This window comes from Arachis hypogaea, chromosome 4, assembly GCF_003086295.3.
Source record: "Arachis hypogaea cultivar Tifrunner chromosome 4, arahy.Tifrunner.gnm2.J5K5, whole genome shotgun sequence".
Lineage (NCBI taxonomy): Eukaryota > Viridiplantae > Streptophyta > Magnoliopsida > Fabales > Fabaceae > Arachis > Arachis hypogaea.
This window is the reverse complement of record NC_092039.1, coordinates 14,364,398-14,391,889: the sequence shown is the minus strand read 5'-3', so window position 1 is coordinate 14,391,889 and position 27,492 is coordinate 14,364,398. Positions and strand designations below refer to the sequence as shown.

Sequence of the window (27,492 nt, the reverse complement as noted above, 5' to 3'; positions counted from 1 at the left end):
CACCCTTTATGGCTTACCCTGCAGGGGGAAAGAAGGATCCCGACCTACTGGAGTTTCGGGGCGGACTCGGACTATTTGATAGAAGAAACTTACGAGGGGATGAGTGAGGAGAACTGCCGGATTGCTGACATACTGTCGATGATTTTTGGTTCCAAGAATCTGAATCCTCACTGTGATGGGGGACCGGGAAGTCGGTCGTACTCATGTCGGTAGGTTATCGCCTTGTTTTCTTAGACCCTTCCTTTCCGTTTCTTCTGGTTTTTCTTATTGCTAACTTTGGTATCTTACTTGTGTTTCCTCAGCAGTTTCCCTGGCTGATGGGAAGACCACCATGTCCGATCTTATGGCCCACTTCCTTGGAAGTGATGACGACGATTCCTCGGCTACCCATTCAGACAACCTGGGCTCCGACGTCGTTGGCGAAGGGAGCGGCCAAGTTGCTGCAGGATGTTAAGATGACTCCTAGCCTTCCAGGAGCACTCAGGTTGAACGCCCTCCGGAGAACGCGGCTGTGGAGGAGCCGATCCTGGAGCAGGAAATTGGCCTCGAGGCTGATCCCAATTTGACCACCGTGCCCAATCCTGAGAAACAAAAGGGACCTGCTGGGGAGACTCTAATAGTAATGGAGAGGAGTTTTGATGCTGGGGGCTTTATTGACTCTCAACTCCTCCCGGGGACCGAGGAATTCTTTCGGGAGGAGGACCTTGCTGCCCAAGCAAAGTGGGTTTATTGCAGCCTCCTCCGAGCTACTGCCATTGCCCGGAAGGTGGAGCCCGTTTTGGCCAGCGCCAGGTTCTAGAGGGAAAGCTTCGTGCTGCCCAAAAAGATATTGCCGACCTGACGGCCCGGGAAGGGTTCTTCAAGACTCAGCTCGTCGAGAAGGATAAGAAGGCGGAGGAAGATGCCACCGAAATCAACAGGCTGGTGGAGCGTGGTGCACGAAATTATAATCACACTTTTGCAATTCCGCACAACTAACCAGCAAGTGCACTGGGTCGTCCAAGTAATACCTTACGTGAGTAAGGGTCGATCCCACGGAGATTGTCGGCTTGAAGCAAGCTATGGTCATCTTGTTAATCTCAGTCAAGCAGATTCAAATGGTCATGAGTTTTGATAATTAAAAGATAAAGGAAACATAAAATAAAGATAGAAGTACTTATGTAATTCATTGGTAGGAGTTTCAGATAAGCGTATCAAGATGCTTTGTTCCTTCTGAATCTCTGCTTTCCTATTGCCTTCATCCAATCATGCGTACTCCTTTCCATGGCAAGCTGTATGTTGGGAGATCACCATTGTCAATGGCTACCGTCCGTCTTCTCAGTGAAAATGGTCCGGCTACGGGTTACGAAGGGCTAATCATCTATCGGTTCTCACTTGTGTTGGAATAAGATCCAATAATCCTTTTGCGCATTGTCACTGTGCCCAACAGTCATGAGTTTGAAGCTCGTCACAATCATCCCATCCCAGATCCTACTCAGAATACCACAGACAAGGTTTAGACTTTCCGGATCTCAAGAATGCTGCCAATTGATTCTAGCTTATACCACGAAGACTTTGATTTCATGGAATTGAAAGGCTCTGTTGTCAGGAGAGGCAATCATGCATTGTGAACCAGGAACCCAAGAGATACACACTCAAGCTCTCGCAGATAGAACGGAGGTGGTTGTCAAGCACGCGTTCATAAGGGAGGATGATGATGAGTGTCACGGATCATCACATCCATCGGGTTGAAGTACGAGTGAATATCTTAGAACAAGAATAAGCGTGAATTGAATAGACAATAGTAGTAATTGCATTGATTCATGAGGAACAGCAGAGGTCCACACCTTAATCTATGATGTGTAGAAGCTCCACCGTTGAAAATACAAAAGTGATGAAGGTCCAGGCATGGCCGAATGGCCAGCCCCCAAAATGTGATCAAGAGATCAAAAGTGATCCAAAGATAGTCTCAAAAATGATCTAAAGATAAAAATACAATAGTAAAAGGTCATATTTATAATGAACTAGCAGCCTAGGGTTTATAGAAATGAGTAAATGATGCAGAAATCCACTTCCGGGGCCCACTTGGTGTGTGCTTAGGCTGAGCATTGAAGCTTTCACGTGCATAGGATATTCTTGGAGTTAAACACCAGCTCTGGTGCCAGTTTGGGCGTTTAACTCCAATTCTGGTGCCAGTTTGGGCGTTTAACTCATTCTGGTGCCAGTTTGGGCGTTTTACGCCAGAATTTTTATGCTAACTTGGAACGCCAGTTTGAGCCATCAAATCTCGAGCAAAGTATAGACTATTATATATTGTTGGAGAGCCCAGGATGTCTACTTTCTAACGCAATCAAGAATGCGTTAATTGGGCTTCTATGGCTCCAGAAAATCCACTTAGAGTGCTGGGAAATCAGAATCCAACAGCATCTGCAGCCCTTTTTGAGCCTCTGAATAAGATTTTTGCTCAGGTCCCTCAATTTCAGCCAGAAAATACTTGAAATCATAGAATAACACACAAACTCATAGTAAAGTCTAGAAATGTGATTTTTGCATAAAAACTAATAAGAATATAATAAAAATTAACTAAAACATACTAAAAATAATGCTAAAAAGTGTATAAATTATCCGCTCATCACAACACCAAACTTAAATTGTTGCTTGTCCCCAAGCAACTAAAAACAAAATAGGATAAAAAGAAGAGAATATACAATAAATTTCGAAAACATCTATGAAGACCAGTCTTAATTAGATGAGCGGGGCTTTTTGCTTTTTGCTTCTGAACAGTTTTGGCATCTCACTTTATCCTTTGAAGCTCAGAATGATTGGCATCTATAGGAACTCAGAATTCAGATAGTGTTATTGATTCTCCTAGTTCAGTATGTTGATTCTTGAACACAGTTACTTTATGAGTCTTGGCCGTGACCCTAAGCATTTTGTTTTCCAGTATTAGGGGTGTAAGTTACCGAACCGGACCGAAATTATCGCAGAACCGAACCGAATCTTACAACAACCAATTAGAAAACTGAAAAAATCGGTTTTTTTGATTTTTTTCGAACTAAACCGATCGGTTCGGTTCGGTTTTCGGTTGGCTCGGCAGAAACCGAATCGAACCGGACCGAACCAAAGAATGAGGGTTCAATGGTGTGTTTTTACAAAATTGCCCTTTAACCTAGGTATAAAAGAGCCCTATCACACAGAACCCTAGCTTTCTTCTTCCCTTTTACGCGAACGACGATTCTGTCCCGAGCTCTCTTCTTCTCTTCCACGGTTCCACCTCCGATTCGGCGATTCCTCCATGCTCGAGAGAAGAAGACCCTGTCCACCGTGAAGGAAGTCGCCACTCCTTGCTCGAAGGCGTTTAGTCATCGCTGCCGCAGGGTAGCCGTCGCTGGGTCACCGTCGCCGAGGAGCATTCCATTCACCGAGCAGCAGTCCTGTCACGGAGCAGCAGTCCAGTCGCCAACAAGACTCCAGTGGCCATCGCAGTCCAACACTCCAACTCGAGCGATGATAAGCATAAAGCACTCCTGTCAGTCTGTGACCAAGCCATCTCCTGCAAAAAGCAACTCCACAATGTCTTCTTCGGAGGTTAGAAATTCTGAACAATTGTTTTTAGAGATTTTGTTTAGTGATAATGTGATATTGTGCATTTGTGCTTGATTTAACCTGAACAATTGTTTGTGGTTATGTTTTTTAGAAATTCTATTTGTGCCATTGTGGTTATGTATTTTAGAAATTCTGTTTTTAGATTCTGAACAAGCAGTTATGGATGCTAATATGATTACTATTCTCTTTGGAGAACACATAATATGGGTAGATACTAGATAGACCAACAAATTGTCCAACAGATTCCTATCTCAACAAGTTCAGTCATAAAGCATAATATGGAACTAGAGTACACTAGGATTGGAATTTATTCCATTATCATTTGGCATGTCAAAACAAGTAATTGCAATGCAGTTGGATTTTTCATTGCATATATCAGAAACACTCAACAAAATAGAAAATAAACTGATATGTCACTTTAGTCCCCAATACATACAGGTAGCAAATGAAAATTGTGTGCACACCATAAGATCATATACTATGAATGATTCTAGTATGTAAGAGTGTAGGACCTTTTGAGGGAGAAATTTTGGCAAATTCCAGTTTGGTGTGCAGAAGGCAAATTTTCTTCCACGGTATTAGTAAATATTATAGCTTAACTCCTGCTACTTAAAATTTGTTTCCTTTGTTTTTCTATGACATAAAAGCAGACTAATTAAGAAATAAAAAATTTATTTATTTATTATGGTTTTTAATTTCATAAAGATGGTTGGCGGACGGCCTAGTTAATTGTTGGATGTTTCCTTTCACTTGAAAACAAAGAACGAAGTTGAATCACTAATAACTTCAGGTTTATGCATGCACACTATAATCATGTTGTTAATCCCCATTTAGTTATTTTATATATGCACTTTGCAATACATATACTTTAAAATATTACCACTACCTAAAGTTGAAGTTGACATTTTCTTCATAAGAAGAACAAAATGCACGTGCCCATATACTACTTAGCTTGTTGCAGATTAATACTCCAGTTGAGTCTTCTTTAGATTATTTAATTTGAGGTAGGTCATTGAAACCATGCGTTGAATTAATTAATAAATAATATATACGAGTACTTTGCTGAGTCGGCAAATCTTTTTTTTTAATCTCATAGATTAATATATCCAATGATGCTTGTTTTGGTAGACTGTTAGCTAGTAATGAATTTAAATTCTGTTGATTATATGGCAGTTAATGAGTATTAAATAATGCAAATAACCTAGTTAGTCGTACTGTTAGAGCTTGTTTTGGTGCTGTTCATGAATTAAAAATGCTAATTTTTTATTGTTCTGTTTATATATATGCAGCCAACAAGCAATGAGGTGTCCAGTGAGCGGACGCCTGAAGTTGGGGGTGAAATTATTGAGTCCGCGGTACGTTCTTCAACGGACAGCGGCGTGCTTACCAAACCCCCGCCCCATCCTAGATCAAAGAAGAGGAAGGTTTATTCAACTAATGTGGGTGCAACTCTGGGAGCAACTCCAACAAATCCATCTCCAAGCACTCTGGAAACTGATGAAGAGGATAGCAAGGATGAAGCTAATGAAGGTAATAGAAAACCTTCTAGACCTAGATCTTGAACTTGGGAACACTTTACAAAGGATCCTAATTCCAAGCCATCACATCCTAGGGTTAAATGTAATTGGTGTGGTGCATCATATGCATGTGATTCTCATAGAAATGGTACAACTAATATGCGTTATCATTTGTTGAACCAATGTAAAAAATTTCCTAGGGAGTCGGTGACCCTAGTCAAACAATCCTTACTTTCCAACAAAAAAAAAGAGGGTAAAGGGGTATTTACTGCAGTTACTTTTGATGCTGAAATGTGTAGAAAAGCCCTTGCTAGGATGATAATTGTTGATGAGCTGCCATTCAAGTTTGTTGAGGGGGAGGGATTTAGATTCTATATGAGTATTGTGCAACCTAGATTTCCACTTCCGGGAAGGATTACTGTTGCTAAGGACTGTTGGAATCTTTATATTAGTGAGAAGAATAGGTTGAAAACTGTGTTCAAGCAACCGAATCAATCTGTTTGTTTAACTACTGATTGTTAGACTTCTGTGCAAAATCTGAATTATATATGTCTCACTGCTCATTACATTGATCATGATTGGAAACTGCAAAAGAGGATTATCAATTTTTGTCTTATTAAAAACCACAAGGGAGAAACAATTGGTAGAAAATTGAGAGATGTCTTTTGGGGTGGGGGATATCTAGAGTGTTTACAATTACTGTTGATAACGCTAGTTCTAATGATACTGTAATATCTTACCTAAGAACTAGAATGGAGGATTGGAATTTACATCCTTTGAAAGGAGAGCATTTGCATGTTAGGTGTTGTGCACATATTCTTAATCTTGTTGTTAATGATGGATTGAAAGAAATGCATGAATCTATTAGCAAGATAAGAAATGCTATTAGATATGTGCGTGCTTCCCCTAGTCGTATGAATAGGTTCAAAAATTTCATTAAGGAAGCTAGGATACAAGACAAGTGTACTGTTCAACTCGATGTTCCCACTAGATGGAACTCTACATACACCATGCTTGAAAGTGGTTTGAAGTTTCAAAAGGCGTTTAAGAGGCTAGGGGAGAGAGATACAGAATATGCTCTAATGCAAGGTGGTATTTCGATGAATATTGATTGGGACAATGCAAAACACTTTATGGAATTCTTGAAATTTTTTCATGATGTTACGAAGAGTGTGTCTGGTAGTTTGCTTGTGACTTCTTCTCAATATTTTCATGAGTTTTGTAAGATTTTGCGTGTGTTCAAGGCTTCTTGTGGTAGTCGAGATCCATTACTTGGGAGTATGGCTGAGAGGATGAAGCTTAAGTATGACAAGTACTGGGGTAACATTAAAAATATCAATATGATGATTTTTGTTGCTGTGATTCTTGATCCTAGATACAAGTTGAAGTTTGTGAACTTTAGCTTTGAAAAGCTATATGATAAGGATGATGCTGATTTTTTGGGTGCAAAAGTGAAAGAAATCTTCTCCAAGATGTTTGAATGCTATATGAATGCAAATAATGGGGGAAGATCTTTTACTTCAACAACAATGGATGGTGCATCAGATGTGGGAGTACCTGATGGTGACATGGCTGGTGATTTTTTTAAGGAGGTGCATTTTCATGAGATCATCAACAAGAATGAGGTGGATTTGTATTTGATGGATGGTTTAGAGAAGCCTCGTGATCAAAATACTTTTGACATATTGAATTGGTGGAAGGTAAATTCTAGCAAGTATCCTATCTTATCCCAAATAGCTAGAGATGTCTTAGCAATGCCGGTCTCAACTGTTGCTTCAGAATCAGCTTTTAGCACTGGTGGAAGAGTGCTTAACAACTATAGGAGTTCTTTAACTCCAAAGACAGTTGAGGCATTGATATGCACACAAAATTGGCTTCGTGCTTCTCCGATGACAACTGGTTTTGAGGAACTTATTGAAGAGTTTGAGAAACTTGAATTAGGTAAGCAAAAAAAAAATTTGTAGTTCCTTTCATGGTTTATGTTTATAATCTATAATCTATATTATATTTATAATCTATATTGATTTCCTTGTTTTATTTTTGTAGAAATTGCACCAACTGGAGAAGATGAGGATGAGTCCGGTGTAGATTCAGATTAAGTATGGTGGTTGACTGGCTGTTTGGTTTTTAGTTGTTTTAAAGTGACTGTTGCGGTTTAAAATGTGTTTATTTTTGTTATTTTGCTAGACATTTTTAATTGCTTTTGTTTTATATTTAATTAAGTTGAATTTGTATCAGATTTGGATGTGATATACTCTTGTTATTCTAGTTTATTGAAGGTTTTAAACTTCATTTTATGATATTTTAAATTCTGTTTATTATGTATAAAAAAAACCGAAAAAACCGACCGAACCAAACCGCTGTTGGTTCGGTTCGGTTCGGTTCGGTTGTCCAAAAAACAGCCAACCGAATGGTTGATATTAACGTACAACCGATCAGGTCGGTTCGGTTGGTTTTCGGTCCAAAACCGAACCAAACCGAACCGATTACACCCCTATCCAGTATTACCACCGGATACATAAATGTCACAGACACATAACTGGGTGAACCTTTTCAGATTGTGACTCAGCTTTGCTAGAGTCCCCAATTAGAGGTGTCCAGAGCTCTTAAGCACACTCTTTTTGCTTTGGACCACGACTTTAACCGCTCAGTCTCAAATTTTTCACTTGACACCTTCACGCCACAAGCACATGGTTAGGGACAGCTTGGTTTAGCCGCTTAGGCCAGGATGTTATTCCTTTAGGCCCTCTTATCCATTAATGCTCAAAGCCTTGGATCCTCTTTACCCTTGCCTTTTGGTTTAAAGGGTTATTGGCTTTTTCCGCTTGTTTTTTCTTTTTCTCTTCTTTTTTTTTGCATATAAATTTTTTCTATTCACTGCTTTTTCTTGCTTCAAGAATCAATTTTATGATTTTTCAGATTATCAATAACATTTCTCCTTTTTCATTATTCTTTCAAGAGCCAACAAATTTAACATTCATAAACTTCACTATAAAAAATATGCACTGTTCAAACATTCATTCAGAAAACAAAAAGTATTGCCACCACATCAAAATAATTAAACTATTTTAAAATTTGAAATTCATGTACTTCTTTTTCTTTTTCAGAAAACATTTTTTTCATTTAGGCGAGGTGAAGGATTCATAGGACATTCATAACTTTAAAGCATAGGCACTAGATACTAATGATCATGTAATGAAGATGCAAACATAGATAGCACATAAATCATAAAAATCAAAAAAACAGAAAGATAAGAACAAGAGAATCAAAGAACAGGTCCACCTTAGTGATGGCGGCTAGTTCTTCATCTTGAAGATCCAATGGAACGCTTGAGCTCCTCTATGTCTCTTCCTTGCCTTTGTTGCTCTTTTCTCATGGCTATTTGATCCTCTCTAATTTCATGGAGAATAATGGAGTGCTCTTGGTGCTCCATCTTTAGTTGCTCCATATTGGAACTCAAATCTCCTAAAGAGGTGTTGAGTTGCTCCCAATAGTTGTGTAGAGAAAAATGCATCCCTTGAGATATCTCAAGGATTTCTTGATGAGGGACTTCCTCATACTCTTGTTGAGGTCCATAAGTGGGCTCTCTTATTTTCTCCATCCTCTTTTAGTGATGGGCTTGTCCTCTTCAATGAGGCTGTCTTCTCCTATGACAACTCCAACTAAATTGCATAGGTGACAGATGAGATGAGGGAAGGCTAACCTTACCAAAGTGGAGGTTTTGTCAGCCACTTTGTAGAGTTCTAGAGATATGACCTCATGAAATTCTACTTCCTCTCCAATCATGATGCTATGGATCATGATAGCCCGATCTATAGTTACTTCGGATCGGTTGCTAGTAGAAATGATGGAGCGTTGGATGAATTCCAACCATCCTCTAGCCACGGGTCTAAGGTCATGCCTTCTCAATTGAACCGGCTTGCCTTTAGAGTCTCTTCTCCACTAAGCTCCTTCCACACATATGTCCATGAGGACTTGGTCCAACCTTTGATCAAAGTTGACCCTTCTAGTGTAGGGGCGTGCATCTCCTTGCATCATTGGCAAGTTGAATGCTAACCTTACATTTTCCGGACTGAAATCTAAGTATTTCTCCCGAACCATTGTAAGTCAATTCTTTGGGTTCGGGTTCACACTTTGATCATGGTTTTTGGTGACCCATGCATTAGCATAGAACTCTTGAACCATTAAGATTCTGACTTGTTGAGTGGGGTTGGTGAGAACTTCCCAACCTCTTTTCGAATCTCATGTCGGATCTCCGGATACTCATTCCTTTTGAGCATGAAAGGGACCTCAAGGATCACCTTCTTCTTGGCCACAACTTCATAGAAGTGGTCTTGATGGACCTTTGAGATGAATCTCTCCATCTTTCATGACTCAGAGGTGGAAGCTTTTGCCTTTCCTTTCCTCTTTCTAGAGGTTTCTCCGGCCTCAGGTGCCATAAATGGTTATGGAAAAACAAAAAGTAATGCTTTTACCACACCAAACTTAGAAGGTTTGCTCGTCCTTGAGCAAAAGAAGAAAGAAGGGAGGAAAAAAGAAGAAAATGGAGGAGATGGAGAGTTATGAGTGGTTCGGCCAAGGGGGGCAAATAAGTATTTATGATGTGTAAAAATGAAGGAGGGATGAGAGGTTTATATAGGAGTGGAGTGAGGGGTGGGGTTCGTGTATTAGGGGTTGGGTTTGGGAGGGGAAATGATTTGAATTTGAATTGTGAGGTGGGTAGGGTTTTTGGGGAAGAGTAGGTGGAGGTGATTGGTGAAGAGGTGATGGGGAAGAGAAATGGAGGTGATTGGTGAAGTGTATTTGGGGAGGGTGTTATGTGAAGGTGTGAAGAAAAGAGAGAGAGAGTTGAGATAGGTGGGGATCCTGTGGGGTCCACAGATCTTGAGGTGTCAAGGATTTCTCATCCCTGTACCATTTTGGCGTGTAAACGCCCCTTTGAGTGCCAATCCTGGCGTTAAATGACAGGTTGCTGCCCATTTCTGGCGTTTAACGCCAGCTTTTCTCCCCTTTCTTGCGTTAAACGCCAGCTTGTTGCCCTTTTCTGGCGTTAAACGCCAGTCTGGTGCCCTTTTCTGGCGTTAAATGCCCATAATGGTGCCAGACTGGGCGTTTAACACCCATTCTGCTACCCTTACTGGCGTTTAAACGCCAGTAAGCTCCTCCTCCAGGGTGTGCTATTTTTAATGCTGTTTTTGAATTTGCTTTGATTTTTGCAGTTGTTTTTGTGACTCCACATGATCATCAACCTAAAGAAAACATAAAATAACAATAGAAATTTAACATAGATAAGTAAAGATTGGGTTGCCTCCCAACAAGCGCTTCTTTAATGTCAATAGCTTGACAGTGGGCTCTCATGGAGCCTCACAGATGCTCAGAGCATGATGATGGCCTCCCAACACCAAACTTAGAGTTTGAATGTGGGGGCTCTGTTTGACTCTGCATTGAGAGAAGCTTGTCATGCTTTTTCTCCATGTATGTAGAAGGAAATCCTTGAGCCTTAAACACAAGGTATTCCTCATTTACTTGAATGACCAACTCTCCTCTATATCAATCACAGCTTTTGCTGTGGTTAGGAAGGGTCTGCCAAGGATGATAGATTCATCTCTATTCTTCCCAAGGTCCAGGATTATGAAGTCAGCAGGGATGTAAAGGCCTTCAACCTTCACTAAAACATCCTCTACAAGTCTATAAGCTTGTTTCCTTGAATTGTCTGCCATCTCTAGTGAGATTCTTGTAGCTTGCACCTTAAGGATCCCTAGTTTCTCCATTACAGAGAGGGGCATGAGGTTTATACTTGACTCTAGGTCATACAGAGCCTTCTCAAAGGTCATGGTACCTATGGTACAGGGTATTGAGAACTTTCTAGGATCCTGTTTCTTCTGAGGTAATGTCTGCCTAATCAAGTCATTCAATTCATTGGTGAGCAAGGGGGGTTCATCCTCCCAAATCTCATTACCAAATAACTTGGTATTTAGCTTCATGATTGCTCCAAGGTACTTAGCAACTTGCTCTTCAGTAATATCTTCATCCTCTTCAGAGGAAGAATACTCATCAGAGCTCATGAATGGCAAAAGTAGGTTCAGTGGAATCTCTATGGTCTCTTTATGAGCCTTAGATTCCCTTGGTTCCTCAAAGGGGAACTTCTTTTCGTTCAGATGACATCCCATGAGGTTTTTCTCACTGGGAATCACGTCCTCCTCACTCTCTCCAGGTTCGGCCATGTTGGTCATGGTTATGGCCTTGCACTCTCTCTTGGGGTTTTCTTCTGTATTGCTTGGGAGAGTGCTAGGAAGAGTTTCAGTAATTCTCTTACTCAGCTGACCCACTTGTGCCTCCAAATTTCTAATGGAGGACCTTGTTTCAGTTATGAAACTTTGAGTGGTCTTAGATAGATCAGAGATTATGGTTGCTAAGTCAGAGAGGCTCTACTTAGAATTCTTTGTCTGTTGCTGAGAAGATGATGGAAAAGGTTTGTTATTGCCAAACCTATTTCTCCCACCATTATTATTATTGAAGCCTTGATTAGGCTTCTGTTGATCCTTCCATGAGAGATTATGATGATTTCTCCATGAAGGATTGTAAGTGTTTCCATAGGATTCTCCCATGTAATTCACTTTTTCTATTCCAGGATTCTCAGGATCATAAGCTTCTTTAGTACTGTCGGATGCAGCTTGCATTCCAGTCAGACTCTGAGAAATCATATTGACTTGTTGAGTCAATATTTTATTCTGAGCCAATATGGCATTCAGAGTATCAATCTCCAGAACTCTTTTCTTCTGAGTTGTCCCATTGTTCACAGAATTTCTTTCAGAAGTGTACATGAACTGGTTATTTGCAACCATTTCAATGAGTTCCTGGGCTTCTGCAGGCGTTTTCTTCAGATGAAGAGATCCACCAGCAGAGTTGTCCAATGATATCTTGGACAATTCAGACAGACCATCAAAGAATATGCATATGATGCTCCATTCTGAAAGTATGCCAGAAGGACACCTTCTGATCAATTGCTTGTACCTTTCCCAAGCTTCATAGAGGGATTTTCCTTCCTTCTGTCTGAAGGTTTGTACTTCCACTCTAAGTTTACTCAATTTTTGAGGTGGAGAGAACTTTGCCAAGAAGGCATTAACCAGCTTTTTCCAAGAGTTCAGGCTTTTTTTAGGTTGTGAGTCCAACCATGTCCTAGCTCTGTCTCTTACAGCAAAAGGAAAAAGCATAAGTCTATAGACCTCGGGATTAACTCCATTGGTCTTAACAATGTCACAGATTTGCAAAAATTCAGCCAAAAACTGATGAGAATCTTCCAATGGAAGTCCATGAAACTTGCAATTCTGTTGCATCAGAGAAACTAATTGAGGCTTAAGCTCAAAGTTGTTTACTCCAATGGCAGGAATAGAGATGCTTCTCCCATAGAAGTCGTTAGTATGTGCAGTAAAGTCACCAAGCACCTTCCTTGTATTGTTGGCATTGTTGTTATTTTCGGCTGCCGTGTCTTTTTTTTCGAAAATTTCTGTCAGGTCCTCTCTAGAGAGTTGTGCTTTAACTTCTCTTAGCTTTTTCAAGGTCCTTTCAGGTTCAAGACCAGCTTCAACAAGAATGCCTTTGTCCTTGTTCCTGCTCATATGAAAGAGAAGAGAACAAGAAAGTATGGAATCCTCTATGTCACATATAGAGATTCCTTGAGGTGTCAGAGGGAAATAGGAATAAAGGGATGAGGTAGATAGAGGAGAATTCGAACATATAAAGAAGGAGAGAGTCCGAATCGCTAGTAGAGGAGAAGTGTTAGTCCTTAAATAGAAGGAGGTGAGAAGGGGGGATTTTCGAAAACAAATAAAAAATTTAAAATAATTAAAAGGAATTTTGAAAAAGTAGTTGATGGTTTTCAAAAATTAAAAGTGAGAAAGTTGTTAAGTGATTTTAAAAAGATTTTGAATTTAGCAATAACAAGGATATGATTGAAAATTATTTTGAAAAAGATGTAGTTGAGAGGATATGATTGAGAAACAATAAAAAAGATTTGATTTTTAAAATTAATGACTTGGCTAATAAGAAATTTAAAAGATATGATTCTAAAATTCAAATATTGAACCTTTCTTAACAAGAAAGTAATAAACTTGAAATTTTTGAATCAAATCATTAATTGTTAGCAGGGATTTTCGAAAATAGTGAGAGAAAAATGGAAAAGATTTGATTTTGGAAAAGATATGATTGAAAAAGATATGATTTGGAAAAGATTTGATTTTGAAAAATTATGAAGATTTGAATTAAAAACTAACTTACCTCCCTTGTGTGTCCTGGCGTTAAACGCCCATTTGGCTACCTCCTTGGGCGTTAAACGCCCAGCCAGGTACCCTGACTGGCGTTTAAACGCCAGAATTCCTTCTTTACTGGGTGTTTTGAACGCCCAGCTTTTTCTCTGTGATTCCTCTGCTGTATGTTCTAAATCTTCAATTCTCTGTATTATTGACTTGAAAAGACATAATTTTGAAAAAAAATTTGAATTTTTAATGATGAGAGAGAAAAACAACAAAATAAGATAGAACATGAAAAATCAAGATCAGAACAGATAATGCGTGCAAGAACATCTTGAATGTCAAGATGAACATCAAGAACACTCTGAAGAACATTATGAACATCAAAAATATATTTTTGAAGATTTTCAAGAAAACAGAGACACGCAGGACACCAAACTTAGAAATTGACACTAGACTCAAACAAGAAACACAAAATCTTTTTGGTTTTTATGATTTTATTAAATTTTGTTTGTATTTTTCGAAAATTATTTGGAAAAAGAAAATAAGGAATTCAAAATTCTTAATGAGAATTCCACGAATCATGCAATGTTAGTTTAAAACTCCGGTCCAGGAGTTAGACATGGCTTACTAGCCAGCCAAGCTTTCAGTGAAAGCTTCGGTCCAAAACACTAGACATGGCCAATAGCCAGCCAAGCTTTAGCAGATCATTACATTCAACAACAAGATTGATAAAAATTAACAAGCTCTTGCATTGTGATGATAAGTTGAAACCTCGGTCCAAAAGATTAGACATGGCTTCACAGCCAGCCAGACATCACCAGATCATCATGAAACTCTAGAATTCATTCTTAAAAATTCTGAAGAGCAAAATAAATTTTATATATTTTGTTTTTTTTCGAAAATAAATTTAAAAAGCTTAAACATAAAATAAAATTACCTAATCTAAGAAACAAGATGAACTGTCAGTTGTCCAAACTCGAACAATCCCCGGCGATGGCGCCAAAAACTTGGTGCACGAAATTACAATCACACTTTTGCAATTCCGCACAACTAACCAGCAAGTGCACTGGGTCGTCCAAGTAATACCTTACGTGAGTAAGGGTCGATCCCATAGAGATTGTCAGCTTGAAGCAAGCTATGGTCATCTTGTAAATCTCAGTCAGGCGGATTCAAATGGTCATGAGTTTTGATAATTAAAAGATAAAGGAAACATAAAATAAAGATAGAAGTACTTATGTAATTCATTGGTAGGAGTTTCAAATAAGCGTATGAAGATGCTTTATTCCTTCTGAATCTCTGCTTTCCTATTGCCTTCATCCAATCATGCGTACTCCCTTCCATGGCAAGCTGTATGTTGGGGGATCACCGTTGTCAATGGCTACCGTCCGTCCTCTCAGTGAAAATGGTCCGGCTACGGGTTACGTAGGGCTAATCATCTGTCAGTTCTCACTTGTGTTGGAATAAGATCCAATGATCCTTTTGCGCACTGTCACTGCGCCCAACAGTCATGAGTTTGAAGCTCGTCACAGTCATCCCATCCCAGATCCTACTCGGAATACTACAGACAAGGTTTAGACTTTCCGGATCTCAAGAATGCTGCCAATTGATTCTAGCTTATACCACGAAGACTCTGATTTCACGGAATTGAAGGGCTCTGTTGTCTGGAGAGGCAATCATGCATCGTGAACCAGGAACCCAAGAGATACACACTCAAGCTCTCGCAGATAGAACAGAGGTGGTTGTCAAGCACGCGTTCATAAGGGAGGATGATGATGAGTGTCACGGATCATCACATCCATCAGGTTGAAGTATGAGTGAATATCTTAGAACAAGAATAAGCATGAATTGAATAGACAACAGTAGTAATTGCATTGATTCATGAGGAACAGCAGAGCTCCATACCTTAATATATGATGTGTAGAAACTCCACCGTTGAAAATACAAAAGTGATGAAGGTCCAGGCATGGCCGAATGACCAGCCCCCAAAACGTGATTAAGAGCTCAAAAGTGATCCAAAGATAGTCTCAAAAATGATCTAAAGATAAAAATACAATAGTAAAAGGTCCTATTTATAATGAACTAGTAGTCTAGGGTTTATAGAAATGAGTAAATGATGCAGAAATCCACTTACGGGGCCCACTTGGTGTGTGCTTGGGCTGAGCATTGAAGCTTTCACGTGCATAGGCTATTCTTGGAGTTAAACACCAGCTCTGGTGCCAATTTGGGCATTTAACTCCAATTCTGGTGCCAGTTTGGGCGTTTAACTCCAATTCTGGTGCCAGTTTGGGCGTTTTACGCCAGAATTTTTATGCTGACTTGAAATGCCAGTTTGGGCCATCAAATCTCAGGCAAAGCATAAACTATTATATATTGCTGGAAAGCCCAGGATGTCGACTTTCCAACGCAATTAAGATTGCGCCAATTGGGCTTCTATAGCTCCAGAAAATCTACTTCGAGTGCAGGGAGGTCAGAATCCAATAGCATCTGTAGTCTTTTTTCAGCCTCTAAATCAGATTTTTGCTCAGGTCCCTCAATTTCAGCCAGAAAATATCTGAATTCATAGAAAAACACACAAACTCATAGTAAAGTCCAGAAATGTAATTTTTGCATAAAACTAATAAAAATTAACTAAAACATAATAAAAACATACTAAAAACAATGCTAAAAAGCGTATAAATTATCTGCTCATCAAAGCGCGACCTTTCCCTTTCCAAAGATTTGAATACCGCTCTGGGTAAGGCTATCTCCATGGAGGCCAACGTCAAGGAGTTGGAGAAAAAATTGAAAGAGCTGGAGGAAAAGCATGAGGAAGTCGAGAGGTCGGCTCAAGCTGCTCATCAGGAGGTTGCCTTCTTGAAGAGGAAGAACAAGGACATTGTGAGGGACGCCAAGAAGGTCATCATGGCAACCGAGGAGGGGATCAAAGCTCAGATTGCTGTGTTGGCATCCGATTTCGATACTTCCTCGGTTGGGGCCTTGAAAATGGTTCAAGATAGCAAAATCGTGGACATTCCCAAGAAGGCGGGAGCTCTTTAGTAGCTGTGACTTGTTTTATGTTTCTGTAACTTGAACTTTTCTTTTGGGCCGATGTGTTGGCCTTGTTGTAATACTTTGACTTGTGGGCCGATGTGTTGCCCTTGTTTTGTAACTTTTGCCTTATCGGGCCGATGTGTTGCCCTTGTTTTGTTGCGCTAGCTCGTCGTACACATACTTTTTAGCAGATTAATTACCTTCTAAATGTATTTTATTTTCCTTATTGTCGAGTCGGTAGGCTTTTTGTAGGCCGATTTAGTTACCTTTGAAAAATAATTGGATGTTGCTATTTGCTAGCCTTATCGTTTGGCCGGTAGGCCACGTATTTTACTTACGGCACTTTGCTCCGATTAGGGCTTCCGGGGCAATCAGTCCTGGTTAGCCTTGTGAAAAGTAAAGGTATAATCCTTAAAATTAGCAAAGAGATAAACCATGGTAACAAACGAAATAACAAAAACTAGATGACAAATTAGAGTCGAGATGAACGAAAAAGCGGAAACCCGTTAAGTCGTCAGGTCGCCTTTCAAGAGTAGAATCTTTTCAAGTTCACTATGTTCCATGTCCTGGGTACCTCGCTTCCATCCCATTTCTCTGCAACACCAAGTGCCTGGCTCGAAGCTCCTCTTCAGCACTTTGGCGTTGTATCTTAAAGCCACTCTTTGCTTCAGCGTCGTTTCTATCAAGTGAGCCATCTCCCTGGTTTCATCAATCAGATCCTTCTCTACTACTTTGTCTACGCCCCCAAGGAGCAGTCTTGGGCTTGGTTCCCCGATTTCAACTTGAACGACTGCGTCGACCCCATAAGTAAGCCAAAACGGGGTTTCCCCGATAGAAGATTCGGGTGTCGTCCAGTACGACCATAAATTCGAGGCAAGCTCGTCCACCCAGAGACCATTCTTCTAGTCTAATCGTTTCTTCATGCCACGAAGGATGACCTTATTTGCAGCTTCCAATTGGCCATTACTCTGTGGGTGTTCTATCGACGAGAATTTTTGCTTAACTCCCAGTCCTGAGAGGAACTCCCCAAACTTCCTGTCCGTGAACTGTGTCCCGTTGTCTAAGATGACGACCTCTGGGATTCCAAACCTGGAGACCACCTGTCTCCATATGAACTTCCGAAAATTTGCCGAGGATATACTGGCCATCGGTTCTGCCTCGATCCACTTAGTGTAGTAGTCGATCGCTACGAGTAGATACTTGAGCTGCCCAGGTCCCACTGGGAATGAGCCCAAAAGGTCAACCCCCCCCCCCAATTGGGCGAAAGGTTGCAAGGCCAGCATCGAATTCAACTCCATCTTTGGGGAATTATGGAAGTTAGCATTCTCCTGGCACTTCTTGCACCTTTTTACAAATTCTTGAGCATCCGATATCATGGAGGGCCAATAGTATCCAGCTCTGACCAGCTTTCTGGCTAACGCCTTTCCCCCAATATGGTGGCCGCAGCATCCTTCGTGGACTTCGCTTAGAATGTAGTCCATCTAATCGGGGCGTAAGCACTTCAACAGTGGCTGATTGAGCCCTCATTTGTACAGCTGGCCCTGTATCGCTACATATTTGGTTACTTCCTGCCTTACTGTCCTAGCGTCCTGCTCGCCTTCAGGGAGCTTGTCATTTTCTAGGAAGTGGAGGATTGGATCGATCCATGAGGGGGGAGTCATTGCTTGTGTGACACAGAGGGTTACCAATGGCTCTTTTATCAGCCTCTAGATCATAGATCGGTTTCTCGTCCTTGGCTTTATGCTTGCTAACTTTGACAAGAGGTCGGCCCTCGCGTTTCTTTCTCTGGGTACATGTCGAATCGTGACCTCTTCAAAATCTTCACACAACCTTTTTACCATCTCCAAATACTACTGGAGTAGGGAATCTTTGGCCTGATAGGTCCCGTTAACCTGGGAAGTAACAATCTGGGAGTCACTGTTGACTTCAACCCTTGATGCCCCGACCTCTGTGGCCAAGAGCAGGCCACCTATCAAGGCTTCATATTCCACCTGATTGTTAGATATCGGGAAATCGAACTTAACTGATTGCTCGTAAGTCATCCCGGCCGAGCTTTCGAGTATTATCCCTGCCCCTCCGAACGCCTGGTTGGAAGCCCCGTCCATATAAAGTTTCCACCGTATGTTTGTGTCCTTGGGTGGATCCCCGACTACCTCTACCAGGAAGTCTACCATTGCTTGGGCCTTGATTGCATGCCTGGGCTTGTAGTGCAAATCGTACTAGGACAGTTCGATTGCCCATGCCATCATGCGGCCCGCTAAATCGGGTTTCTGTAAAACCTGTCTGATGGCTTGGTCAGTTTTGACAATGATAGGTTAATAGGGCATAGGCCAGCTTTTCTAGCTTGGTGTACCTCAGCTCTGCACCTTGGAGTGCCTTGCTGACAAAGTATACTGGTTGCTGAACCTTGTCTTCCTCTCGAATGAGGACAGCCGCCAGGGCTTGATCTGTGACTGCCAGGTATAAAAACAACGGCTCCCCCTCTTTTGGCTTGCCAAGGATAGGAGGTGCTGACAGTATCCTTTTGAAGTGGTTGAATGCTTCCTCGCATGCTGGGGTCCATTCGAAGGCTATTCCCTTCTTTATCAGATTAAAGAAGGGGAAGCCCTTTGCTGCCGAGGTGCTGAGGAAGCGGGATAGAACAGTAAGTGTCCCTGCCAACCTTTGAACATCCTTGATGTAACCCGGACTCGTTATCCGCAGGACAGCTTCGCACTTCTGCGGGTTGGCCCGTACTCCCCTCTGTGTTATCATAAAGCCGAGAAACTTCCTGAATTCCATGGCAAAGGCACACTTAAGGGGGTTGAGTCTCATGTTGTGCTTACGAAGGGACTCGAAGACAGTCTCAAGGTCTCTTACTAGATCATTTGGTTCACTGGTCTTTACGAGGATGTCGTCGACGTATACCTCAACTGACTAGCCGATGAGGCTGCTGAAGACTTTATTCATCATCCTTTGATGGGTTGCCCCAGCATTTTTCAGTCCAAATGGCATCACTTTGTAACAGTAAGTCCCAGTTGGCATTATGAACGTCGTCTTTTCCTCGTCAGGCTGGTGCATGGGTATTTGATTGTACCCGGAATAAGCATCCATGAAACTCAGGAAATGATATCCTGATGCTGCGTTGACTAGGGCGTCAATGTTTGGAAGGGAAAAAGAGTCTTTAAGACAGGCTTTGTTGAGGTCCGAGTAGTTGATACACATTCTCCACTTCCCGTTGGCTTTCTTAACGAGGACTTTGTTGGACAGCCATGCCGAGTACTCGAGCTCTCTTATAAACCCGACATCTAGCAGGCTGGTCATCTGCTTGGCCACCTCGTTCATTCTTTCCTGCGACATTTTCCTCCTCCGCTGCGCTACGGGCTTGGCATCCGGCTTTATGGCCAGCCAGTGGGACATAAAGTTGGGGTCCACTTCTGGCATATCAGTTGGGGTCCAGGCAAAGAGATCGTCGTTTGCTCTTATAGTCTTCACGAGAGGCTCCTTTAGGTGGTGGGGGAGATTTCTATTCATGAAAGTAAACTTTTCCTTCGAGTCCCCAACTTGAAACTTCTCTAGGTTGCCCTGGGGCTCTGGCCTCGAGTTCTCATCTAGCCTTGCATCTAAATCAGCTAGAAAAACACCGACTGCCTCCTTCAACCTCTTTCTCAAGGAAACACTGGTGTTATCGCATGCGACGGTCGTTTCCAAATTACCTCTTATGGATCCGATGACCCCATCATCTGTGATGAATTCCATGATCAGAAACTTAGTGCATATTACAGTCGAGAATTCATTGATTGTCTTTCTCTCCATAATGACGTTGTAAGCTGTGGAGTCTCGTAAGACGACGAACTCTGCAATTACTGACTTCTTTGCTTCATTTGACCCTACACAGACCGGGAGGGTGATCACTCCGTCGGGCCTTATATAGTTGTCCCCTAGGCCTATGACCTCGTGTTAGTAGACCTTGAGGTCAGCCTCCTTGAGCCTCAGGGCATCAAATACGTTTCTGAACATGATGTTTGAGTTGCCCCCCGTGTCAACAAGGATTCGTTTGACTAGGCCTGTGTCAATCCTTACTGTAGTCACCATAGGCGGGTTCTGCGGGAGGTCGTGCAGCCATTGGTCCTCTGGGCCGAAGGACATCCTGGGTGGGTCCCTGGACAGGGTCCTTGGATTCCCTGACAACGCAACCAAGATTTTAACATCCTTCCTTGTTTCTAATTTTGACCTGGGACGCGAGTCTCGCCCAACCACTACATTGACAACTACCGTAGGGGTGCTATCCGTGTTCTCCATGGTACCTTGCCTTTGCTTCACAGCCCAGCTGCAATCCTCCTCGAACTGTTCGCGCTCCCGTCTTCGCGGTTCCCTGATGAATTGGGAGAATTCAGCTAACTTTCCCTCACGAATAGCTTGCTCCAGGGCGTCCTTGAAGTCGAAGCAGTCTTGGGTCTTGTGGCAGAAGCCTTTGTGATAGTCACAGTACAAATTCTTGTCCCCCTGTCTTGTCCTTCAGCTGCCGAGGCTTTGACAAGATCCCTTTGTCTGCTATTTATTGGTCACCTCCGTTATAGGGGCTGTGAGGGGGGTATACTTTGTGAACTTTCTAACCCGAGAAAATGATTTGGGTAGCTTTGTCGACGCTCCTTCCCTGGGGTCTCCCTTTGTTTTTCCGAGTAGACGGGTTTCCTAGGAGGGGGGTTAGCCGGTAGCCTTTTATTGGCTGCCACCACCTGACTAACTTCCTCATCATTAATGTATTCTTTGGCTACATTCTGAATTTTTTGCATCGTCCAGACGGATCTAGTGGTGAGGTGCTTTCTAAAATCCTCATTTAGTAGGCCGTTTGTCAAACACAAACTGGCCACCGAGTCCGTTAGGTCGTCTATTTCTAGGCACTCATCGTTGAACTTGTCTAGAAACTTCCTGGTCGGTTCTCCGGTTTTCTGGGTGATCCCTAGCAGGTTGATTGGGTGCTTCGCTTTGACAATACGCGTGGTGAACCGGGCTAAGAAGCTGTGTGATATGTCCGCGACGGTCATAATGGACTCTTGTCGGAGCGCGTTGAACCACCGGATCACCGGGCCTGCCAGCATCATCGGGAATGCACGACACCTCACTGCATCGCCTACCCCTTCGAGATCCATCCTGGCTTCAAAAGCCATCAAATGTTCTTAAGGGTCCTTGGTCCCGTCGTACTTCATGTCCGTCGGTTTATCGAAGTGTTTGGGTAGGAAAACTTTGAGGATGGTGGGGTGGAAAGAGGTTGCCCCTATGATGACGGGGACCCATTTTTTCCTTCCTCCGTTTCCCCGGTGCTCCGTGGGTCACTTGAAACTGTAGGTCGATCTCGGATGAGATCTTCTGTACTGGTCGGAGCTGACGTACCCGGTTGGTGAAGGGCAGCCGGAGTAGTTGGGTTCGACTTGTTGAACTAAGTGATGCAGCTGATCTTTTGTCCCCGGAGGGTGGGGGTACCTGCAAGGGACTCCGATGCTTAAGTTAGCAAGGGTATTAAGAAGGTTTTTAGTAGAATCAGAGTATGAGTTATACCTAGGTGCTCCAGTGTATTTATAGAGGTGTGGAGTGACCTTTTTAGATAAGATAAGTTAGTTATCTTATCTTATCTTATCTTTGAGCGAGGTCATCTTATCTTCAAGGGAACTGCCCTTATCTCTAGAGGCTTGGGCTGCCTTAGGATTTGGGTCATGTTCCTCTGTTGGGCCTTTATTGGGCTTTTCCTGGTGATTTGGCCGAACTCTTTGAAAAAGAGGTCGAACGGTCTGACCTGAAGAGGCTGCTGAAGACTTTATTCATCATCCTTTGATAGGTTGCCCCAGCCTTTTTCAGTCCAAATGGCATCACTTTGTAACAGTAAGTCCCAGTTGGCATTATGAACGTCGTCTTTTCCTCGTCAGGCTGGTTCATGGGTATTTGATTGTACCCGGAATAAGCATCCATGAAACTCAGGAAATGATATCCTGATGCTGCGTTGACTAGGGCGTCAATGTTTGGAAGGGAAAAAGAGTCTTTAAGACAGGCTTTGTTGAGGTCCGAGTAGTTGATACACATTCTCCACTTCCCGTTGGCTTTCTTAACGAGGACTATGTTGGACAGCCATGCCGAGTACTCGAGCTCTCTTATAAACCCGACATCTAGCAGGCTGGTCATCTGCTTGGCCACCTCGTTCATTCTTTCCTGCGACATTTTCCTCTTCCGCTGCACTACGGGCTTGGCATCCGGCTTTATGGCCAGCCAGTGGGACATGAAGTTGGGGTCCACTTCTGGCATATCAGTTGGGGTCCAAGTAAAGAGATCGTCGTTTGCTCTTATAGTCTTCACGAGAGGCTCCTTTAGGTGGTGGGGGAGATTTCTATTCATGAAAGTAAACTTTTCCTTCGAGTCCCCAACTCGAAACTTCTCTAGGTTGCCCTAGGGCTCTGGCCTCGAGTTCTCATCTAGCCTTGCATCTAAATCGGCCAGAAAAACACCGGCTGCCTCCTTCAACCTCTTTCTCAGGGAAACACTGGTGTTATCGCATGCGACGGTCGTTTCCAAATTACCTCTTATGGATCCGACGACCCCATCATCTGTGACAAATTCCATGATCAGAAACTTAGTGCATATTACAGCCGAGAATTCATTGATTGTCTTTCTCTCCATAATGACGTTGTAAGCTGTGGAGTCTCGTAAGACGACGAACTCTGCAATTACTGACTTCTTTGCTTCATTTGACCCTACACAGACCGGGAGGGTGATCACTCCGTCGGGCCTTATATAGTTGTCCCCTAGGCCTATGACCTCATGTTGGTAGACCTTGAGGTCAGCCTCCTTGAGCCTCAGGGCATCAAATACGTTTCTGAACATGATGTTTGAGTTGGCCCCCGTGTCAACAAGGATACGTTTGACTAGGCCTGTGTCAATCCTAACTGTAGTCACCATAGGCGGGTTTTCCGGGAGGTCGTGCAGCCATTGGTCCTCTGGGCCGAAGGACATCCTGGGTGGGTCCCTGGACAGGGTCCTTGGATTCCCTGATGATGCAACCAAGATTTTAACATCCTTCCTTGTTTCTGATTTTGACTTGGGGGGCGAGTCTCGCCCAACCACTACATTGACAACTACCGTAGGGGTGCTATCCGTGTTCTCCATGGTACCTTGCCTTTGCTTCACAGGCCGGCTGCAATCCTCCTCGAACTGTTCGCGCTCCCGTCTTCGCGGTTCCCTGATGAATTGGGAGAATTCAGCTAACTTTCCCTCACGAATAGCTTGCTCCAGGGCGTCCTTGAAGTCGAAGCAGTCTTGCGTCTTGTGGGAGAAGCCTTTGTGATAGTCACAGTACAAATTCTTGTCCCCCTGTCTTGTCCTTCAGCTGCCGAGGCTTTGACAAGATCCCTTTGTCTGCTATTTATTGGTCGCCTCCGTTATAGGGGCTGTGAGGGGGTATACTTTGTGAACTTTCTGACTCGAGAAAATGATTTAGGTAGCTTTGTCGACGCTCCTTCCCTGGGGTCTCCCTTTGTTTTTTCGAGTAGACGGGTTTCCTAGGAGAGGGGTTAGCCGGCAGCCGTTTATTGGCTGCCACCACCTGACTAACTTCCTCATCATTAATGTATTCTTTGGCTACATTCTGAATTTTTTGCATCGTCCAGACGGATCTAGTGGTGAGGTGCTTTCTAAAATCCTCATTTAGTAGGCCGTTTGTCAAACACAAACTGGCCACCGAGTCTGTTAGGTCGTCTATTTCTAGGCACTCATCGTTGAACTTGTCTAGGAACTTCCTGGTCGGTTCTCTGGTTTTCTGGGTGATCCCTAGTAGGTTGATTGGGTGCTTCGCTTTGACAATACGCGTGGTGAACCGGGCTAAGAAGCTGTGTGATATGTCCGCGAAGGTCATAATGGACTCTTGCGGGAGCGCGTTGAACTACCGGATCGCCGGGCCTGCCAGCATCACCGGGAATGCACGACACCTCACTGCATCGCCTACCCCTTCGAGATCCATCCTGGCTTCAAAAGCCATCAAATGTTCTTAAGGGTCCTTGGTCCCATCGTACTTCATGTTCGTCAGTTTATTGAAGTATTTGGGTAGGAAAACTTTGAGGATGGTGGGGTGGAAAGGGGTTGCCCCTATGATGACGGGGGCCCATTTTTTCCTTCCTCCGTTTCCCCGGTGTTCCGTGGGTCACTTGAAACTGTAGGTCGATCTCGGATGAGATCTTCTGTACTGGTCGGAGCTGACGTGCCCGGTTGGTGAAGGGCAGCCGGGGCAGTTGGGTCCGACTTATTGAACTGAGTGATGCAGCTGATCTTTTGTCCCCGGAGGGTGGGGGTACCTGCAAGGGACTCCGATGCTTAAGTTAGGAAGGGTATTAAGCAGGTTTTTAGTAGAATCAGAGTATGAGTTATACCTAGGTGCTCCAGTGTATTTATAGAGGTGTGGAATGACCTTTTTAGATAAGATAAGTTAGTTATCTTATCTTATCTTATCTTTGAGTGAGGTCATCTTATCTTCAAGGGAACTGCCCTTATCTCTAGAGGCTTGGGCTGCCTTAGGATTTGGGTCGTGTTCCTCTGTTGGGCCCTTATTGGGCTTTTCCTAGTGATTTGGCCGAACTCTTTGAAAAAGAAGTCGAATGGTCTGACCTGAAGAGGTCGGTCGTCTTGTCAGTAGAACATTCCGGGTCGGACAGCTCGACCCAGGATATGAACAGTGCCCCTGCTCGAGCTCAGTCTTTCTTTTGGAGGTCGAGTCTTAGTTTTGGGACTTCGATCCTTCTCTGGTAAAGCCGAAATCGAGCATTTGTCGACTTCCTTCTTTGTAGAGTCTTCGTTTTTGAATGCGGAACATTTTCCCTCTCGCTTAGAAACGTGTGTTTTAGCGTTTTGGTTTTTTTGGGAATGTGCGAGGGTTTAATACCCTCATTAATTGATTTTAAATGCCCCGTTCCTCTTGGCTCTTTTGAACTTTACACCAAAAATAGTTTCTCTTGTCTGTTTCTTTTGCTGTAACTTCTCCTCTTCTTTCTCGCTTTCAGTTTTTGCTTGAGACTTGCATTTTTGCGTTTCTTTCCGTGATGTCATTTGGTGATTTCTTGGTGTTTTTCTTTGCTCGAAAGGCAATTCTATCTCTCCATCTTCTGTCTTCTTCAAAGTTTCTTCCTTTGTTTAGGTTGGTTCTTCTTTTCGTTGTTCTCATCATTTTTTCTGGTAAAGCTTTGATTCTGACTGAATGTATGTTTGGAAAGCTTGAACCTTTTTGTAGTCTTGTGTTTGTTCGTCACTATAATGTGTTTTTTCTGGCTTTCTTTTCGTCTTTATGCATACTCCTGGTATTTCGGTTGAGGCTTTTTAGGGCTTTGCATGTTTTGCTGCTGCTTCTGGTTGTTCTTTGATACTTGAGTTTTGTGAAACTGCACTTGTTTGCTTCTACAAAGATTCCCCCTTGATTTTTGCCCTGTTGATAGCTTTCCTTGCTGCTAAACTTTGTAGAAAATAATGATACTTGTTTTGATTTTCTTTGTTTGTTTGGGGGGGTTTTATTTCTCTGAAAAAAGGTTGCGTCTTTGATGATTTCTTTCCTGATATATTTTGTTGCTTGGTAGCTTCGTTTGTTAATTAAACTGGGATGGTGAATCTGGAAGGTGGTTATTTTGATGGCTTTACTTGTTTTGTGGCTCGTAGCTTTCTTCTCAAAGTGTCGCTTTAGTTTAAAAAAGGATTTATTATTTTCCTATTAGGACGTATCGAGATGTAGGCTTGTGGGTTTTCCTAAATCCTTGTCCTGATAACTACCTTCAAAGGATGCCCCTGGATCTTTTTGGTGTGGGTCCTGGGGTTTCCTTTTGTTGCTTGTACTGCGCTGGATTATGTTGGCCGAGTTGTTTTGATTTCATCCGAGATGTTTTTTAGTAATCTAATCTTCTTTTCTTGTTTGTAGGACTAGTTGGCCATGTCTTCTCACAAAAATATTGTAGAGACGTCCTCTAAGATCCCTGAAGAAATATCCGATTGGTTGGACTCCCTTGTTCTAATATGTGTTTCTGTGGTAAATGCTGAATTCTGTGTGGAGCTTAGGAAACATCACCGCCTCTGTAAGAGTAGAGATCAAGAAAGGAATTATGAATTGGTAGCACCTGACTCCGAGGAGAGGGTTTGTTTCCCTGCCCTGACCCAGGGGGAGCGCCCTTTCTTTTATGCTTACGACTATTTTTTCAGCCAGTTGGACATCATTTTTCCCTTTACTTCCTTTGAGACCGATTTGTTGTGGTCGTGTAATGTAGCTCCGTCCGAGCTTCATCCGAACTCCTGGGGCTTTATTAAGATTTTTTAGCTTCTTTGCCAAGAGTTGGATGTTACCCCTTCTCAAACTCTTTTCCTTTATTTGTTTGTTTTAACTAAGCCCGGGATTTCTTCAAAAAAGAAAGCCTCGTGGGTTTCTTTTAGATTTGCACAAGGACATAAGGTTTTTACCATGTATGACGAGTCCTTTAGGGACTTCAAGAATTATTTTTTCAAGGTCCGAGCCGTTGAGGGAGCTCACCCCTTTTTTCTAGAAGCGAATGATGAGCCATCCTTCCCTTTGCGTTGGCAGCAGAGTGTAGTAGTATCCCGATATACGTGGGAAATGCTCGATGAGATTGAGCAAGCTTTTGTAACAGTTTTGGAGGACCTTTGGGGGGAACCTCCTCATCTGGATACTAAAAAATCCTTGAGGGACCCCTCCCTTGTCCGAACGGCATTGGGTATTACTTGATATATATTGCTTCTTGTTTTTACTTTGCTTTCTTCTTCTTTCCTGGTTTGTAAAACTGCTGGTTTTTATTTTTCAGAGATGGCCAAGAATAACGATGCCATGAAAGCTTTCAAGAAGGCGAGGAAGGCTACCGCATCTCAGAACATCTCGACCAAGACGGATGGGGAAGGGTCTTCTCAGATAACGTCAAAACCGTCTGTGCTGAGCTCTCCTGGTCCGAGGAGAATGATCCCTACTCCTCGAGTCCGTGTAGTGGATCCTCCGCAGTCTTCTGCTGCTGCTGCATCTTCTCCTCCGACCGTTCCTCCTTCCAAAAGACCTCGGACTGTTGAACCCTTCAATCTGGATGCGCCTGATTTTGATCCTATTGACT

General features: G+C 42.7%; 2 protein-coding genes across 2 annotated transcripts; one reads left to right on the top strand and one right to left on the bottom strand.

Annotated features, from left to right (window-relative positions):
• Nucleotides 1-5,854: 5,854 nt before the first annotated feature.
• Nucleotides 5,855-7,201, top strand: LOC112794672 (zinc finger BED domain-containing protein RICESLEEPER 2-like). Its single transcript, XM_025836658.1, has 2 exons — nt 5,855-7,043; nt 7,149-7,201. The coding sequence occupies exons 1-2, from the start codon at nt 5,855-5,857 to the stop codon at nt 7,199-7,201; spliced, it is 1,242 nt and encodes a 413-aa protein (XP_025692443.1).
• A 15,600-nt stretch (nt 7,202-22,801) lies between these two features.
• LOC140184051 (uncharacterized) lies at nt 22,802-24,263 on the bottom strand. Its single transcript, XM_072234331.1, has 2 exons — nt 23,816-24,263; nt 22,802-23,688 (listed from the first exon to the last, which is right to left on the bottom strand). The coding sequence occupies exons 1-2, from the start codon at nt 24,261-24,263 to the stop codon at nt 22,802-22,804; spliced, it is 1,335 nt and encodes a 444-aa protein (XP_072090432.1).
• Nucleotides 24,264-27,492: the final 3,229 nt, after the last annotated feature.

Coding starts and splice junctions, on each gene's coding strand:
- LOC112794672 (XM_025836658.1), top strand. CDS start 5,855: ATGGAGGATTGGAATTTACATCCTTTGAAAGGAGAGCATTTGCATGTT. Junction 7,044..7,148: donor GTTTGAGAAACTTGAATTAG/GTAAGCAAAAAA, acceptor TTATTTTTGTAG/AAATTGCACCAACTGGAGAA.
- LOC140184051 (XM_072234331.1), bottom strand. CDS start 24,263: ATGACCTTCGCGGACATATCACACAGCTTCTTAGCCCGGTTCACCACG. Junction 23,689..23,815: donor CGAGTCAGAAAGTTCACAAA/GTATACCCCCTC, acceptor ACTATCACAAAG/GCTTCTCCCACAAGACGCAA.